General features: G+C 48.1%; 1 protein-coding gene across 4 annotated transcripts in view; it reads left to right on the top strand.

Moving 5' to 3' along the window:
• The first annotated feature begins 3,908 nt into the window (after nucleotides 1-3,908).
• The window catches only part of MYLK4 (myosin light chain kinase family member 4), a 93,416-nt gene continuing 78,601 nt past the window's right edge, over nucleotides 3,909-18,723 (top strand). For 2 of the 4 annotated variants that reach the window (XM_081146066.1, XM_081146063.1), the window contains exons 1-2: nucleotides 3,909-4,009; nucleotides 5,258-5,525. In XM_081146066.1, the coding sequence (XP_081002192.1) occupies nucleotides 3,993-4,009; nucleotides 5,258-5,525 (285 nt within the window). In that variant the 5' untranslated portion in view covers nucleotides 3,909-3,992. Of the gene's footprint in view, nucleotides 4,010-5,257; nucleotides 5,526-10,404; nucleotides 10,899-18,723 lie in introns of those variants that run through there. The other 2 variants (XM_081146067.1, XM_081146064.1) reach the window with 2 other exon arrangements.

The raw sequence follows: 18,723 nt of genomic DNA, 5'->3' as shown, positions 1-18,723 counted from the left end.
TAATTTGTGTCCCCTCTACCCCAGCCACAAACTGTGCAGTAGACTTTGTTTCTTTTTCCTTTTCTTTTTGAAATATATATACTTTTTATTCCTAGTATTGGATTTTCTTTTTTCTTAATTACTTTATTGAAGTATAATTTACATATTTTAAAATTCACCTATCTTAAATGTACAATTTAGCAATGTTTTAGGAAACTTAAAGAGTTGTACAATCATCACCACCGCACAGTTTTTGAACATTTCCATGACCCCAATAAGATTTTGTTTACAGTTAATTTCTACTACTACTCTCAGCCCCCGGCAACCGCTAATCTCCTTTCGGTGTCTATAGAGTTTTGTTTCCTGGGCATTTCATAAAAGGGAACCTTACAGTATGTGGTCTTTGTTCCTGGCTTTTTTCACTTAGCACCGCGTTTCTATTTGTCTCAGCTGTAGCAGGGATCGGTACTTCATCATTTTTTATTGTTGAGTAGCATTCCATTAGAATGGGTATGTCACATTATCTGTTTCTATTCACCAAACCAATTGGTGGACATTTGGGTTATCTCCAGTTTGGAGCTGCTGCGAATAATGTTGCCATGAACATTTGTGTGAGAAGCTTTGTGTGTTCATATCAATTCCTTTCTCTTGGGTAGGTATTTAGGACAAGAATTGTTAGGATATGTGGGAACTAACTTTTTTAGAGACTGCCAAACTGTTTTCCAAACCAACTGGACCATTTTAGATTTTATACCTCTGAAGACATGAGAAAGGTTTCAGTTACTCCATATCCTTGCCAACATTTGCTTTTGTCTGTCTTTTTTATTATAGCATTTCTAGAAGGTATGAAATGCTATTTTATTGTGATTTTAATTTTCATCTCCCTAATGACTGACTTTGGACATTTTTTCAAACATGCTTATTAATCAATGCATTTGTATACCTTCTTCGATGAGATGTCTTTCCAATATTCTGTCCCTTTTTAAACTTGGGTTGTCATGCTGTTGATTTGTGAGAGTTTATTGTACAATCAGGACACAAGTCCTTTACTAAATATGTGATTTCACAGTATTTTCCAAGTCTGTAGCTTGCCTTTTCATTTTCCTGTGGTGTCTCTCGACAAGAAAATGTTTTGAATTTTGATGTTCAGTTGATCCATTTTCACTTCTATCGGCCATTCTCAGTGGTGCTTTTTGAAAGGAAGACAATTCAATAGTTATGTGGATAAGAGAGCATGTCTTTCATTTGCATTTTGATACCTGTGAGGTCTTGTTGTTCTGGAAACATTCAGAATGCTGTGTACACACATGCTATTGGCCTCATCCAGCTCAGTTTGAACGCCAGCGGTATAGGGAGTCATCGGCAATGCACCCCCCGTGTGGCTCCTTTGACAGCATGGCCTCTGGCTAGTTAATGGAAATGTCCCTTGAAAAGCATCCCAATTTCCATGGTTCTGTGGAATGTTGTTTTCCTGAGGTTAGTACTCTTTTTAAATACTTTTAACTCCAAAATATCAGTGGAAACTGGGAAGAGTATCACTGGGCCTGCTCTTAGTCTCACTGTCAACTTTTCCAAGCGTAAGAGCATCTTTAAGATATTCCAAATATTTTAGGATGCTGAGCCAGGTTGTAGACCGCGTGGGCATGCATGCATCACCTGTTTGCTTTTGTGTGTGTCTTGCTGGTGTTCAAGGCTTGTACCAGGCTGCTTGTCCTCTGCGCCACCAGGAGCTAGACCCAGAGTGAAATACCAGAACTAGACGACTGCCACCTAACCTTAGAGGATCCTTCTTTCTTAGGACAGACAGACAATTAAAAATCTTCCCTCTAGTAATTAATCAACAAATATTTATTGAGTACATATTGTACATGAAAATATCTATAAGTGATGACTTCCAATTCATATCTCCAGCCTAGACCTTGACCCCAGAGTACAGATTTCTCCCTCCACAACCTGTTCAACTGGACTGTCTACTGGACTTTTCAAAAACTGAGCTCCTGCCCTTTCCCCCCACACCTGCTCCTCCCGTGGCCTTTTTCATCCGCTCCTGTCAACCCTCTCCTTCAGGTGCTCAGGAAACATTTGGAAAGCCATCCTAGTCTGCCGTCTTTCTTTCATGCCCCATATCCAATCCAGCACAAATCCTGTTGGTTTTAAATATGAGATCCTGGATGGGATTCTGGAACAGAAAATGGACATTAGGAAAAAATATAAAGTCTGAATGAAGTGTGGAGTTTGGGTGTAAGTGTAGGTTGTCAAAAATGGGGGAATTTAGGTGCGGGCATAGAGAAACTCTGTGCTATCTTTTCACTTTTCACCTCTTTTAGATCTAAAAACACTTTAAAATTTTAAAAAATGTTGATAAAAAAGTGCCTACAGTTAGACCCTGCTGGTTTCCTGCCTGTGGAACGTGCGGCCATTTCTGAGCCAAGAGGCTGGAGTCGGACTGGTCCCTGGGACGCAGGAGCCGGAGCAGAGGGACGCCCAAGTCAGCAGGCCGCGCGTGGCGCTCCAGCCGCCCAGAGGCCGGACCCTGCCAGCGCTGTGCCACACCCTAGCATTACCAAGAAAAATTGGTTACCTCAACTCAGTTCAGTCTTTTTATAACAATTTTGTCAAACAATTTTTCTCTGACAAATACATACTTTTGCTGCTATTCTTTATAAAGAATACAGTTTTCTAATTCTAGAGAAATGCCCAAAGTTCTGCTTTCTAAAGATTTTGCTGTAACTCTTTATATGCTATCCAAGTGGAACTTGTATTTTTATCATTGATCTTAATTAGAAATAAGAGGGGATTTTTTCTTTTTGAAAAGCAAGAGAGCAAGAGAGCACCAGATTAGAGTGTTAGAGTGGGGTGGAAGAATAAGCAAAGGCTCCAAAAGAGGGGGAAATCGTCAGGGGCCTTGAAGAATTGTAGGATTGTCTATTACAGAGTTGTATTTTCTAAGCAATCTAGTTTTTTTGGTTTATTTGTTTTATTTAAACGTGTTTTTATTGATTTTAGAGAGAGGAAAGGAGAGGGATAGAAGGATAGAAACACGATCGGCTGCCTCCTGCACGCCCCCTACTGGGGACCAAGCGGGCAACCTGGGCACGTGCCCTCACGGGGAGTCTAACCAGTGACCCCTTGGTGCACGGGAAGGCCATCAGCCGCTGAGCCACACCCGCCAGGCTAAGCAGTCTGGGTTTCATGCCCCTTAAATGAAGCTAGGAATGCAGTACTGTTAGAATCAGGCAGGTGGGTTGTTTACCTGGCTTTCCTTTTCTTGGCCTGTGGTGGAAAACTTGGGGGAAAGGCACAGTGCTGTCTCTAAGGAGAGTTTATGAAATTCATTCCTGTTCTTTGTAACTCCCTGGATGCCTGTGCTTTCGACCTTTCCCTAGAGCTGTGAACGGTTGGAGCTATTACAAATAATTTTAAGGGTTAAAAAATTGAATTTGCTAAGTGCTTTCAGAAGATCCATCGTGTTCTAGTTGGATGTGCTCACTGTGTCAGATGGTAAACAAAGGGGGCTGTGGGTCCCCTCTCCGAGGACCCTCCTGGCTGGTACATAATCGTAAATCTGAAAGGGGCAGAGTATTTGGCCATATGATCGTCAAGACAAATGCAGTTTTATAATTCTGAGCCTGTTGCCACACAGATGAGAAGAAAAGGTGAAAGTGATATTTCATCCACTGCTCCAGCCTGTCCTTTCCTTACCTGACCTCTGAAATGGAGCCATTGGCCTTGAAAAGTCTGGTGTCTAAAATTAAATATTCCTCCACATCTGACTAAGGAGGCAACAGCTGAGCAACATGAGATCAAGGACCATATTAGCTTAAACAGGGGCTCAAAGTGGCATTTGAGAGAGAGGATACTTCTTTGCATAGTGGAGGCTTATCTTCTCGGGAGATTTATACTGCCTGACCGTGAGGCTTATACCGGAAAAGCGTGCAGTCATTCTGAACTCTGAAAAGCTTCCCTTTATCTGCCGGACTCATACTCTACACTTGGAGTGGTCAAAACCCAGGATGTCTTCCTATAAATGGTAATTACTCTATTTTTAAAAAAAATTGTCATAACCTTTCAAATCTCTTTTCTTTCTCTCCATGTTTTCTTAAATAACAAGTTGTATCAAACTCCAGGTAGAGATTAACATTTAATTTTTTTCAAAATTATTATACCTTGGACCTAAGCTTTTGTTTTAATATGTTAATTTTTTTGTGTTTCTGATTCAATTTGAGTACCCTGTGCAATGACATATTATATTTTAGCCATAATTTGTCTTAGAAATAGTCAATGCGTTTCTCTCTTCATTTTAATAATGAGTTTTTTCAGGGTAATGTAAAAGAATTATAATAGTGGTCTATAATGTATCTTAGAGAGTTCTGGTTGATACCATTTACATTTTAGTGTGCTTGAATGTAAGATCTTTATGTGGCTAAGTTGAATTTTGCAGAGCATTGGATTTTAAATAATTTGAAACTCAAGGTATAATTTTACTATGTGAGTTAAGAAAATGAAAGATGAAGTTTTGTGGAGAAAAAACCAGAGTATTTTAAAGTGACAAAGAGCTGGAAGAAAGTTTTCAGAAACTCTTCAGCAGGGGGCCTCAAGAGTTGGCAGTGGGAACTTTCCACCAATTCAGATCTCACCCTCCTAGCCCTCTCCACCCATATAATCAAGGGGTTGTAGATACATGCAGATCTCTAGCACTGAAGCAGCATTATGTGTAGCACCTAATTTGTAATGAAAGTATTTCAAGGAAAGCACAGGATTTGAACTCCTTGGTACCAAGCTGTTGATGAAGATGAAAAGAAAGGTATCGGGGTAGATAGCTTATCTACGTGAGAGGGCTGTAAGGAAGCACATTTCTTTTTAAAAAATAAACACCAAACATTTTAAAGCGCAGGCAGAGAAGGGCTCTGGAAATGATTCATGTGCTGGAGACCACTCCACTGGGGATGGGAGGGGCAAACCTTCAATCCCAATTAAATGCAAAGAAACTTTATACTCTGTATTTAAGCTGGCCACTTGTCATCAATATTATTTTATTACTGTCACCCAGTGAAACTTAAGGTCACTTCCGACCGTTTGCTTTTGTAGGAAAATGTGGGGGGAAATGTCTTCCTTTTAAAGTTCCATCTGAAACTCAATATTGATATTAGAATTTCTCTTCCTATTTTTGCCCTTATCTCTGGCTTAAACAGAAGAGACTTCAAAACTTTCAGGGGTCATTTCCCCAAAAGTCAGATATGTGAATAAGTGATAAGAACTTTGTTTCCTTTCTTGACAGTCAGGAGGAAGGTGCAACCCAAAGTCACCGCTGCGTCTTGATTTATGGATCAGGGACAGAAGGAGATGGGCACCACGCCCCAGGCAGTGACTTCATGGGACTCACTGCCAAGGTGCTAAAAGTGCAGAGGCTGGAGGAAGTCGCCACATGTCACGACAGAGACCATCTGGAGAAAATGGCCCTTTTTCCATGTGTGGAGGTCGAGAAGATGAAATGCTTTCTAGAAGAAAGTTCGAGTGAACAGGATTCAGGGTCTGGAAATAACGAGGTAACTGAACGCTGATTTAGCCTCCTGAAAAGCCCTACTTCTACCTTAGTTTTTCTTACATACGTCAGTAAAGACAGCCATTTATCAGACCCTGTTCAAATTCTGTTTTGTCACTGGAGTGCAGAATTAGGGACCATTTGTAAGCAGGCAGGCTTTAGCTTTGCTTGGTGAGGACTGGGCGTTGTAAGCGAGACGGCGGGCTTGGGAAGTGCTCAGCGGGCCTTCGATTCTGCACCTCCACCCGCGGGCTACATTATGTTAGTGGCTTCCAAGTTACGAAAGTGAATCTATGGAAACGCACATTCCTTGGGAAGGGTCATTTAAAAACATGGACTTGGACATGAAATCCTGGGAAGCACCGCAAGGGGCACAATTGCTCTGCAGAAGTTTCCAATTTCCTCAAGACATTAATCTCCTCCCAGGGTAGGTGGTAGAGCCCTTGACACTGATGGTCAGTGATGGAGATAAGGGGCCTGTGCGATAGCACACCTGTGTCCCCAGCTGTGCAGAACTCGGCCTGGGCCTGGCTGTGGCTGCTTAACCTTTGGCCAGTTACTAAACTCATCTGGATGATGGACTATAGCTGCTGTGAACAGTTAGTGTGATAGCGGATAAAAAGCACTCAGCAAAGTATCTGTAGCCATGGAAAGAGATGAATAAGCGTTAGCAACCGTTCCTCCCCTGCCTTAGCCCAGTCAGCTCCCTCTCACCCATCCACGGCTGGGCAGTTCTGGCTCCACGTGGGCCTCCCGGCGTTTCACCTGTGCCTTTATTCCAGCATAAGCAATTGTTTTGAATGTGTTTGTCACCTTTCTCTAGCATCACTCCTCAAGGTCGAGACCTCCTTGCATCCTTGGGTGCTGTCCCAGTAACTGGCACATCATAGGCACCAACAAATGTCTGTGGAAGGAACGGATCTGTTTAAGTGAAGTCCGCCTTCTGGTTGAGGGCTGGGAGCCACTGTTTTTAATAATCAGAGCAACTGGCTCTTCCTAAGCAGGTCTGGGAAACATCTTTTGTTGTCCAGCTACCTTCTGAAAAGCACTGTTGACACAGGAAGGGCATTTCTAAGGGGCGAAACAGGATGGAATAGAGCTGTTAGGTGTGAAGGCCGTGGGGTCTGCTGAGAGTGCTGGTGAGGTGCCCTGGAGAGGAGCAGTGAGGCTGGAACGTGGGCTTTCTGAGCTCTCCCCGCCCCCGTGGGCTGGTACCTTGTCCCGCTTACCCCGAGGCCACCCTCCGCAGGCCGGGGCTCGGCCAGATGCGAAGGGCTCCTCCCCCGGGCTGTTCGCTGCACACGCGGACGGACGGGTTTCTTTTCCTGCCCGTTCACCTCTGCAGGACAGAGAAGACAAAACACTCTTCTTGGATAACTTGGAAATAACCAGCCACCTTAACAGTTCATTTGAATTTCATTATTTCCCAGTACTGTTCTTCTCCAGATTCTGATAAAAATTGTTACAAGTAGGAAATCTCTTCAAAGAGTGAGATAGTGCTAAGCTGAAACATGGACATTTTAAAGAAGAATTGTGTTTGTGATGAACTGCTCCAGAATATTAGAAATCAAATGATCTGGTAGTCAAATATTTTAATATATATGTACTTTTAAGCCTTTTTTTTTTTTTTCTCCTTTTCTCCACAGAGCGGAAGGGAGAGGGAGAGAGAGGGACAGAGAAACATCAATGATGAGAGAGTCATCGATCAGCTGCCTCCTGCAGGCCCCCCACCAGGGATCGAGCCCGAAACTTGGGCATGTGCCTGACCAGGAACAGAGCTGTGACCTCCCGGTCCCCAGGTCGAGGCTCAAGCCCTGAGCCCCGCCAGCAGGGCTGTGTATTATTTTCACCCTCACCCAGGGACATGTTTATGTTGATCTGGGAGAGAGGGAGGGAGAGAGAAACATCCATCGATTGCCTCCTGCATGTGCCCTGACCAGGAATCGAACCTGCCACCCTTTGGTGTACAGGGTGACATTCCAACCAACCTAGCCACCCGGCCAGGGCTGGGATAGTTTTGAGGGAAAGGCTGAGGGTGTCATTCCTCAGAAACCCTAAAAGAACATCCTTCTCTGTTAATCTGGTGCCCTTTGTGTACCCGGGGCCTCCTGGCTTCTCTCCCGCAGCCGGTGCTGCGGGGAAGGTGGGGGGGAGCGGCTGGGAGCTCCACAAGTCCTTTCGGCTGCTTTGTAAATGGCCAAGGGCCCAGTGACATCAGCAGTGAATTCCCTCCTCTCTCCTGCCTGGTGGAGATGGGCAGGCACACAGAGGTGAGGCGCAGGGCTTTGCTCCTTTCTGTGGCTGCCAAGGCCGGCGCCCTTGCTTGCCTGGCCCGGGGGCCAGGGTAGCCAGGGGCCTTGGCAGAGGCTGTGGAGAAGGGCATTCCAGCAGCTCAGATGTCTTTGGGTTTGTAGGCAGAGCTAGACTGACACATCTCCATGATCTGTAGGGGCCACAGTAAATAGCAGTCTTTTCTCTCCAGGGATTATATTTATATATATATATAAAAGCCATAATTTTCTGCACGTATTCTCCTTTCTCGGTTCTCCCTCTCTCTTTGAGAAGATGGGCTCTGCTAATCACAGTACAGACCTTCCCTGCGGTGCCCCGGAAAGAATGCCTGGCTTTCCCACACTGTGAAGTGCAGCTGTGCTTGGAAGGTTGAAAGTGCAATTCTTTCTAGAAAAGTCTCTACTCTCCAGTCCCAACAGGGCAATTATCTATAAATTTAACAATTTGTATGTGTTAACATGGTTTGGTAAAGCTCAGATTCTTTTTCTTTTCCTGCTCTTAACCAGGTTTTTCTATTTCATTTATTGTTTCCTCCACTGGATTTATTTTTAACTGTCATCTTTCAGCTCCTCTATGTTTTGCTGAGTTTATTAAATACGTCATATTCTACTTTTATAGCATGTTTTGTTTTTTCCTTTTTATCCTGTGTCCTAATGACATTTCTCACTCTGTTACGTTTAAAGGGTGTTCAGAATCACCTAAATGGAGTAGAATTGTAAAAGCTTTTAGCAGAAATGCCCTAATAAACTGGATCTAAACATACAATCAAGTAAAACCTAGAAGAGGTGAATCTGCCGCCCATGGGTGACGAGCTTAGCAGCTGCTGTGTCCATACTGGGAACGCACCAAATGACAAATGACCAGCGATAACTGGTGTTACTTTTATAGAGGCCAACCCAGGACTTCCCCTGCTCCTCTCTCCTGTATGAGCAGCTCCACTCGGCATTTCCCTCAGGTCTGAGTTACTGCTTAACACACACACACACACACACACACTCGCTATTTGCTTAAGGGAACACAAAAGAGCCAGATAATTTTGGGGGCAACCGGAGATCGTTCTCCCTTTGGGTCCTGCCTGCTTCCCTCTGCCCCCCCAGGGCACCTGTGCGTCCCTCCTGTTCTATGTGCCGCCCAGTTTCTTATCCTCTGGGCAGAGGCGGGGTCCCAGCCAGGAGTGAGGGAAGCTGTGGGGTGACCCTACATGCGGGTGACCCTGAGGGACGTGTGAGTGCCTGGTACAAATGCTCCAGAAGCAGCAGAACAGCACACTTACTAACAGGGTGGGAGAGCGCTGGGGGCTGGAGGCTGGAGGCTGGAGGCTGGGGGCTGGGGGCTGGAGGCTGGAGGCTGGGGCCTGGGGGCTGGAGGCTGGGGCCTGGGGGCTGGAGGCTGGGGGCTGGGGGCTGGAGGCTGGAGGCTGGGGCCTGGGGGCTGGGGCCTGGGGGCTGGGGGCTGGGGGCTGGGGGCTGGAGGCTGGAGGCTGGAGGCTGGGGCCTGGGGGCTGGGGGCTGGGGGCTGGGGGCTGGAGGCTGGAGGCTGGGGGCTGGGGGCTGGGGGCTGGAGGCTGGGGCCTGGGGGCTGGAGGCTGGGGGCTGGGGGCTGGAGGCTGGAGGCTGGGGCCTGGGGGCTGGGGCCTGGGGGCTGGGGGCTGGGGGCTGGGGGCTGGAGGCTGGAGGCCGGGGGCCGGGGGCCGGGGGCCGGGGGCCGGGGGCCGGAGGCCGGGGCCTGGGGGCTGGGGCCTGGGGGCTGGGGGCTGGGGGCCGGGGGCCGGGGGCCGGGGGCTGGAGGCTGGAGGCTGGGGGCTGGGGGCCGGGGGCCGGGGGCCGGGGGCCGGAGGCTGGGGCCTGGGGGCTGGGGGCTGGGGGCTGGGGGCTGGGGGCCGGGGGCCGGGGGCCGGGGGCCGGAGGCCGGGGCCTGGGGGCTGGGGGCTGGGGGCTGGGGGCCGGGGGCCGGGGGCCGGGGGCCGGGGCCTGGGGGCTGGGGGCTGGGGCCTGGGGGCTGGAGGCCGGGGGCCGGGGGCCGGGGGCCGGGGGCGGGGGGCCGGGGGCCGGGGGCCGGGGGCCGGGGGCCGGGGGCGGGGGGCCGGGGGCCGGGGCCTGGGGGCCGGGGGCCGGGGGCCGGGGGCCGGGGGCCGGGGGCGGGGGGCCGGAGGCCGGGGGCCGGGGGCGGGGGGCCGGGGGCCGGGGGCCGGGGGCCGGGGGCGGGGGGCCGGGGGCGGGGGGCCGGGGGCCGGGGGCGGGGGGCCGGAGGCCGGAGGCGCCCGCTGACTGCTGGGGAGGCACCGGCGGGGCGTCACAGAGGCGCAGCTCCGAGCTCAGGACACCCTCCGTGAGGATGGAGGCTTTGTAGTTTTGCAAAGCTACACTTCCCCACCCCCGCTCCTTTGCTCCCCACCTTTGGGGCAGGAGGAAGCTGCCTGGGGGGGGCATCAGGGCAGATGCCAGTGTCTGTCTGCTAATCTCCTTGAACCGGGGACAAGCTCCTCTCCTTGGTGTCAGCTGCGCCGCAGGCCTCTGCCCGCACCTGTTTCAGATCTGTTACACAGGCCGTCATATTTTTCCTTTTAAAGAGGCGGATTGTCTGTGGACCGTGTGACTGGAAACCCCTATTGCAGGGCCCTGCAGGCGCCCTCTGCGCCCCACGGCTACCCTCAGACGGAGCGCTAAGCCCTCTGCGCCCCACGGCTACCCTCAGACCGAGCGCTAAGCCCTCTGCACCCCACGGCTACCCTCAGACCGAGCGCTAAGCCCTCTGCACCCCACGGCTACCCTCAGACCGAGCGCTAAGCCCTCTGCACCCCACGGCTACCCTCAGACGGAGCGCTAAGCCCTCTGCACCCCACGGCTACCCTCAGACCGAGCGCTAAGGCCGGGGGCTGGACGGGGCGAGCTCGGGGGAGGGAGGGAGCGGACGAGCAGAGAGGCCTCTTCAGAGCTGCCCCCTGAGGATGGACCTGCCGCTCAGGAGGAGAGAGGCCTGGATTGTGGGGGGCCTGTGCCTCCTCTCGTCTTCCCTCCTCTGGCGAGTGCTCCGCGGGATGACACGGGGAGGTCGCAGACAGGCTCCCGCTCTTGAGGACGCCCAGGTAGTAAAGCCCCTCTAACTGAGACCCACTCATTTCCTCTCTGTGTGCACGTTTCCAGGGAGGGGTGCTCGCCAAGGGGGTGCGCGCCTGCCCCCGGTGTCGCGAGGCAGGGGTGCAGCTCAGCATCTCCCGCCCGGCCGTCGGGCTCAAAGGGGCCCTTCCTGGTGCATGTTAAAGTGGGCGACCTATTATTGCTTGTGAGAGCTAAAAATAATGTCAACGTTGCTTTATTCTCTCACTTCTTATATGAAAAAAAATAACACAGAGGCAAAACTTCCCTTTTCTTTACTAAGAAGTCTGTGCCAAGTCTCTGAAGAGGGGTCCCCGCTCCTGAGCAGGCTCCCCGGCGGCCGTCTCTGCTTTCCTCTGAACCCTGCCCGAGGCTGCCTTTCACCCGATGCCATAGCTATTCCAGGAACGGAACCCAGCCAGGAAAATACTAGAATTCTGAAAAAGGAAAATAATTCAGGTTCTAGGGTTTTAGCACTTTCCAGGAAAGGGTATTCGTATCTGGGAAAGCAGCCCTCTCCGCATACTTAATTCTTTCTATCAGTTAATGTAGGAGGAGTAATTTTGAGAGCACTGTGAGACACTTTGGGAGATGCTGCAGAAGTCAGCCGGAGCCACCGTTGCTACCGGGAGTGGATTTACTGCGGTGGCCCCAACATTTTCCTTTATCATCTGTCTCACTCCCAGAGACTTTGGGCTTTTCCCCCCTAGTCAAGCCCCTTCTATGAAATCCTAATACCACAAATAGACTGTATCTCTGTTTAGGTATTAAGGGCATATTTGTGTTTTATACATAAGAAGAATAACATTTTTTTACCCCTCCTAAAGAATCAATTTTTACCCCCTTGCGGGTGATGTCACCTCTATTGAGAATGCATGACTTACAGTTAAAAATTTATTTCCAGAACAGTTGGGCAATATATTCCTATGTCTATGTAGGGGTAGGCAAAAGCAAGTTTACAGTTGCGAAACAGTTTATTCCTGTATTGTTCTTTATTAATTATTGTATTTTTTCCATACAGACAACTGTAAACCTACTTTTGCTCCTCCCTGCATATAACGCCTCACTTATACCCTATTCAACAAGAAACCACCCACTCAGCGCCTGGGTGGTGTTTGAGGACTGAGAGCCCTGCAGTCAGGCTTCCTGAGTGCCTGAGACTTTCCAGGGCTCCCCAACATAGTATGTAATTCTGGGACCCTTACATTCACTTTCAGAGGAACTGCCACACCTTGGAATGGTTTATCATCTGGTCTATATACCCGAGGACAAAGTAAAAGACATGGGAAGATGGATGGACATGAACAGACTTTTTTTTTTTTTTAAATAAGACACCATAAATCTCTTTAGATCTGACTTGACATCATGGTTAGGTTAGACTTGGTCACTGCTGCCCAAGCAGTCAGAATTTTTGGCTGTTTAACATATCTCCTGTTGGAAATACTGGAAGGGCTTTCATCTTCCAAATGGAAAGGAATGCTATTCAGCCAAGCTATGAGAACGTAGCCTCCACGTGCTTCCCAGTGAGAAGTGATGCAGTCTGGCCCCATTAGGAATGTTGCTGTGTGCATTTAAAACAGTCTTTGCAGCCTTCAACTGTAAAGAGCATGTCTCTTAAATCAGATTCTACAACACATCCTTGCACTTTTCCCATCTAATGATTATTCAGAAATGTGGGCTTAGACATATTCAAAAGCACAGCAGTGTTAAAACAGCCTCTCCAGGGGCAGCAGAGCCCTGTTTGTGACATTAATGTGCTCTGTACCCATTTAAGACCTAGCACGACGGGACGGTGTGCCCAGCACACTGGGCACAGCTCCCTGCTGCGGAGGCTGGGCTACTGCACCAGACACGCCAATGAGCTTGCGTCATTTCAGTTTCCCAGGGTCATTAAAACTCTTGACAGCTCTATGTTATTTGGGGTGGTATAAGAAAAATACCTTATTTTCTCTTCCTGAAAGTTAAAGCAACGTAATACAAAATATACATGTTGCAAACCCAGTCTGTGTTCCTAAGAAAGACAGTGTTTAACAAACTCGTTAACATTCCTGAGCGTCCACGTCGGCTCCCCTCTGCGCGCTGGCTGAGAGCACGGTTAGCTGCTGGCGTTTCCCACCCTTTCAGTTTTCACTGTCCCCTCCATGACTCTTGCTGTATCTGCACACTGATTTCCCCCCTATCAATTATGTTCATATTTCTCCATATGGTCGCTTCTGAGTCCCATCAGAAAGCAGAGCTGAGGCAAGAGCAGGTGCTGTCGATGGATTGTTTGGAGAATTGACTTGAGGGAACAGGAGTGGGGCCTGAGGAGTGTGAAACAGGGAAGGAGAGAGGCCCCAATAAGGTCACATTGCCAAGCTGAGCGCTGCTGTGTGGTGACCTCAGGGCTATCCACCCATAGGACTGAGGGGCCTCTGATCTGCCAGGCGCCATCCCCACTGGTCGAGGGCTGTCCAGTGGGTTGACAAACCCCATGGACTTTTCATTTGCACCCGGGTGAATGCCCATCGGGGTCCCAGGCAGCACTTCAACCTCATTTACAACTCTTAGTTAGGGAAAAGTGTTTGATTTGTGTAAAAATGACAGGCTGAGTATGTAAAAATGACAGGTGCTCATTTGGACACCAGCACAAACTAGCATTCAATCCATGGCTCATGGCTTCATCTGGTCCATCAGAGAGCCTCGGGAACACAGGTTATTATGGCATTTCCACAACGAATGACCCTACAGGCCTGTGCTCTGGCATGTAGACTGTGACACAAGGGTAGGAATCTTGAAGCCAGCCTTGAGAGACCGTGGTCAGCTCATCCAATCCTTCTTTGAATGGGAACTCGAAGTCCAAGAGAGATCAAATGGGCTTGCCCACTATTAGTGACATCAGGGACCAACCCTCCCTACGATCGGGATTGTCTTCCAACCACATCTTCTGTGTTTCTCTCCCCATGTTTTCCTTGGTCAGAGCCAGACTTCTTGACGCAGGGGTGCGCAAGGTCACTTTCAAGGCTCTCAATGGGCCTTTCCCACATGAGCCCAGCACACCAAGGACAGGGGCAGACTTGGGGTCAGCCAGCTGCCCCGCAGGGTGACTGATCATCGGCAAGGCCTGCTGGCCTCCTGCCCGGGCGTCACCTCTATGTAGGTAGGGACCTCCTGCTCCTTAACCTTCCAGTGCCCCAGGCTCCTCCTCTAAGAAGGATTCCCTCCAGGCCTCAGTCTGGGAGTGGGGAAGGCTCGGGTGGAATGCTCCTGTCAGTGGCAGGTGGCAGGAAATCTACAAAAGGCAGCGACAGGCTAGAAATGAGAGGTGTGTGAGCCAAACCCCGACTTGTCTAGTTGACCTCAGCTTCTAGTATTTGCATTCCCAGAGTGAGTAGGGAACAGGGTATAAAGTGTCCTTGTTCCTATTCTTGTTTGATGCAGTTCACAGTCTGAACTAAATTAGGGTAAGTGGTAAGTATGCAAATGAGTTATAAAGACAAGGTTTTAATTCATGACGCGTTTTTTCTGTGTCCATGAGAAAGGACTCTACCTTCTGTACAGTGTAAATGTTTTATAATAACATCCTCTCTCTTCCAGCCATACAATTTATTTTTATTTAACTTTATTATTATTTATTATTATTTTTAAGCTGTAAATTAAACTAAATTAAATTTATTTTTTCCCATCACCGTTTGTCCCCTCTATGCCCTCTTCTGCCTCCACCCGCCCTCCTCCCTCCCTCGGTCACCACACTGTTGTCTGTGTCCATGAGATCTCTCTCTCTTTCCCTTTTTTGCTCAAGCCCTCTACCCCCCAACAGTCCCCCCAACAGAGCTGTGAGCCTGCTCTCTGTCTATGAGTTGGTCTCTATTTTGCTTGTTAGTTCAGTTTGTTCATTAGATTCCACATATGAGTGAAATCATGTGGTACTTGTCTTTCTCTGACTGGCTTATTTCACTGAGTATAACGTTCTCCAGGTCCATCCATGTTGTCGCAAAGGGTAAAATTTCTTCCTTTTTATGGCTGAGTAGTATTTCACTGTGTAAATGTACCACAGCTTTTTGTCTACTCATCTACTGATGGGCACTTGGCTATTGTAAATAACTCCGCAATAAGCATAGGGGTGCATATATTCTTTTGAATCAGTGTTTCAGGTTTCTTTGGTTATATTCCCAGAAGTGGAATCTCTGGCTCATAAGGCAGCTCCATTTTTAATTTTTTGAGGAAGCTCCATACCTCTTTCCACAGTGGCTGCCCCAGTCTGCATTCCCACCAGCAGTGCTCGAGGGCTCCCCTTTCCCCACACCCTCGCCAGCACTTGCTGTTTGTTGATTTGTTGATGGAGCCATTCTGACAGGTGTGAGGTGATACCTCATTGTGGTTTTAATTTGCATCTCTGACGATTAGTGACATTGAGCATCTTTTCATATGTCTCTTGGCCATCTGTATATCCTCTTTGGAGAAGTGTCTATTCAGGTCTTTTACCCATTTTTGAATTGGATTGGTTGTTTTTTTGTGTGTTGAGTTTTATGAGTTTTTTACAAATTTTAGATATTAACACCTTATCAGATGTATCATTGGCAAATATGTTCTCCCATTCAGTGGCTGTCTTTTTACTTTGTTGAGGTTTCCTTTGTCCAGGCATACAATTTAAGTAGAGCTTTTGCTCCATTGTTTTTGGGATGCCAGGGCTCAGGTACACGCCTGGAACTTTAAAAAACATTATCACCCAAGGATATAGGTATTGATTTTAAAGAGAGAGGAAGGGAGAGAAACACACACATCGATTGGTTACCTCACATATATACTCCAACTGGGGACCAAACCCGCAATCTAGCTATGTGTCCTGACCCAGAATCGAACCCACAACTTTTTGGTGCACAGGACGACACTCCAACCAGCTGAGCCACCTGGCCAGGGCTACCCCTGGAACTCTTAACTGCAGTGAGCTGATAGCTAGTGTTTTCCTATCACCTGGGCCAGTTCCAGAGCACCTGTCAGTTCTATGGGCCCATCTCTAGCTTGGATATTTGTAAGTTGAGCATATATTTAGTTTCCTGGATGCTTTTTTTTTTTTTTTTAAACTATGTCTTTATTGATTTCAGAGAGAGGAAGGGAGTGGGAAAGAGAGAGATAGAAACATCAATGATGAGAGAGCCATTGATCGGCTGCTTCCTGCACACCCCCTCCTGGGGATGGGGCCCCCAACCCGGCCGGGCATGTGCCCTGACTGGGAATCGAACCATGATCTCCTGGATCCTAGGTTGATGCTCAGCTGCTGAGCCACGGAGGCCGGGCTTCCGGATGCTTTTAAATTCCAAAAGGGGTTTGGAGCTCCCTAGAACACATAGGGGGTGAAAGTGTGAAGATTCGATTTGGAGCTTCTCAATCTCCTGGAGGCTGCCAAAGACGTCAGCACTGCCCTGAGTCCCCCGAGCCCCTTCAGTTCTCTGGAGAGAGCTTCAGGGAGCCTCACCAGTGTGGCTTCAGGAAAGACTCACCCCCTCTCCAGCCTGAACCCCAGGGAAGCTCCCAGCAGCTCCTGGCGTTTTCCCGAATTGCCCAGGGAAGGAGAGGCTGGACCAGACAAAGGCAACACTTGTGAATCTACGTTGCCCAGCATGGTCTGTCACGGGACACCACCCACCAGACTGGCGGTTCTCAAAGGGAGGCCCCTGGGCCCCTGAGGGGTAAGATGTAAGACTTTTCCAGATGTCTGCAGGTCAAAACGATTTTAAAAATAAGTCTAATATTTTTGCCTTTTCCCTGCCTTGACATTTGCGCTGATGGTGGAGAAACTGCTAGCACTCCGCGCACAGCATGGTGGCGCACCGGAGTGGCCCAGCCAGTACGCAGAGCGTTCTTCACCACGGGGCACTCAAAGCCTTTGCTTTTAAAGAGCCAGCTTTGCTTATGAATGTACTTGATGAGCCAAGAACATGAATGTATTTAACCAGATGATATCAGTCTAAGTATTTATTTAACTCTTTGTACCCAGATTCTGTATTCATTCATTCAGTAAAGAACGACCGAGCCCCCTACTGCATAAGAGACTCAGTGTCGGATCTGCTGGGATTCTCCCGTAATTATTGCCACGTAAACTCTGGTTTGGAAGGCAGATGCTTGGGACTTGACGATGCAAGATGTTTCATTTGTGAAGGTCACTGTCAGTCTCAAAAGGGGTAGAATCTGTTAAAACATGATCATTTATTTAAAAGGTAAGCATAGGATACACACTGGGCTGCAAACAGCTCTTTCCTTTCCGTCTGCAGCTCAACATATTTATACAGAGGTGTTTTCTGTTAAGGCCTTTCTTTAGACTACTTGGAAATTTCTAGTCACTTAGGAATTTAAAAATGGATAATTATAGGTGCTAGGCCTCACTTTGTCCCAACCTTCTAGAATGAGCATGTTGAATTGATATGATATGAATAAATTTCTACATTTCTTAGGCTGTTTTTGCATTTTACCTACTTATACTTTAAACATGGGTCTATTTGCTTATTTAAGAAACACATAAATGGCCCTCACTGGGTGCCAGGCCCTGTGCTGAGGGCTTGTTTACACCTTGCAAGCACTGCCCTGCTGGGCTCTGTGGATAATAGTAATGGTTGCTGACATTTATGTTGTGTTGATTGTGTCCCAGGCACTTTTTGTACAGGAAGTGCCTCAGTTAATCCTCATAATGGCCCCACGAATTTGGTACAATCATCTCAGTTTTATAGACAAGTAAACTGAAGCTTAGTGAGGTCAGGAACTTGACCAAAGTTAGGCAACTACACAACCATGATATTTCTTTTTGAATAGCTTAGCCTGCCCAACACATGACACAGGTAATTCAGTTTATCTGTAGAAAATTTAACTGGAATTTACTTTTTAAAATGAAATGTTTTAAATTTAAGTTCGAAAACAAATCCTCTCTGATGAGTTCTCTAAGGACAGTTTGTATTATCTTCGTGTGATTGAGACATAGTTCACATGTGATGATTGTTCTGGCTATTTGTTCCTGTTCTTTATTGAGTAAAGCACAAAGATGTAAACACAGACTGGATGGATAGCAGTCCAGAACAAAGCGCGGCTGGGCTCTGGGACTGCGACGTAACGGTGACCTCTAGTGGGCAGGAGTTGCGCCAGTTACTGCAGCCGAGTGGTGAGATCAGAGCACCTCAGGCCACTGCTTCCGACTGCTGGAATCAGAGTCAGGGGGTTGCAATCAGCATTCTCTAAGCCTCTGGTTCGTGAGCACGGAAAGAACACACTGGAACTAATGGTGATTTCAAACATGTAATAAGGTTGGAAGAGTATAAACTAAATGCTATGTGGCAGCATGCTATAAAATACTTATTTTTTTGGTATACAATGCATAACATTTGCTGTATTTTCCATACTTTATTAATCATAATTATGTCTTGACTATTAAATGGAATTGACTTTTCACTAAAGATAGATCAGGAAGATGGATGATCCAAAGGTTATCTTGTTTAGTTTTTACAATATTACTTCCCGTTTTGGCAGTTTACCTAATAACGAGGAGTTACAAGGTGAGACACTTTTCAGTGTGGTGTGTTCAGTGTGAGACCACAGTTAGAATTTCACTTCTGCCTCCTGCTACTTTTAGGACACTGAGCCCATTTCCTCCTCTGGGGTTAATAACATGGGCCCCGTAGGACTGTTGTACAAACCAGTTAGCATAGCGCTTGGCATGGAGAAAGTGCCCCGTAAACCAAGCAGTAAGCTTTACAGGACCCCGGGCATCCCTTCGGTGCTGCAGCCCCACAGGCCTGGTTTCCTGAAGGACTTTTCCCCTTTCATGTCTTTCCACCCGGACTGTCCTTC

Source organism: Miniopterus schreibersii (assembly GCF_964146895.1).
Source record: "Miniopterus schreibersii genome assembly, chromosome: 8".
NCBI lineage: Eukaryota > Metazoa > Chordata > Mammalia > Chiroptera > Miniopteridae > Miniopterus > Miniopterus schreibersii.
The sequence above is the reverse complement of the archived record's forward strand: the minus strand, read 5'-3'. Positions and strand labels throughout refer to the sequence as shown.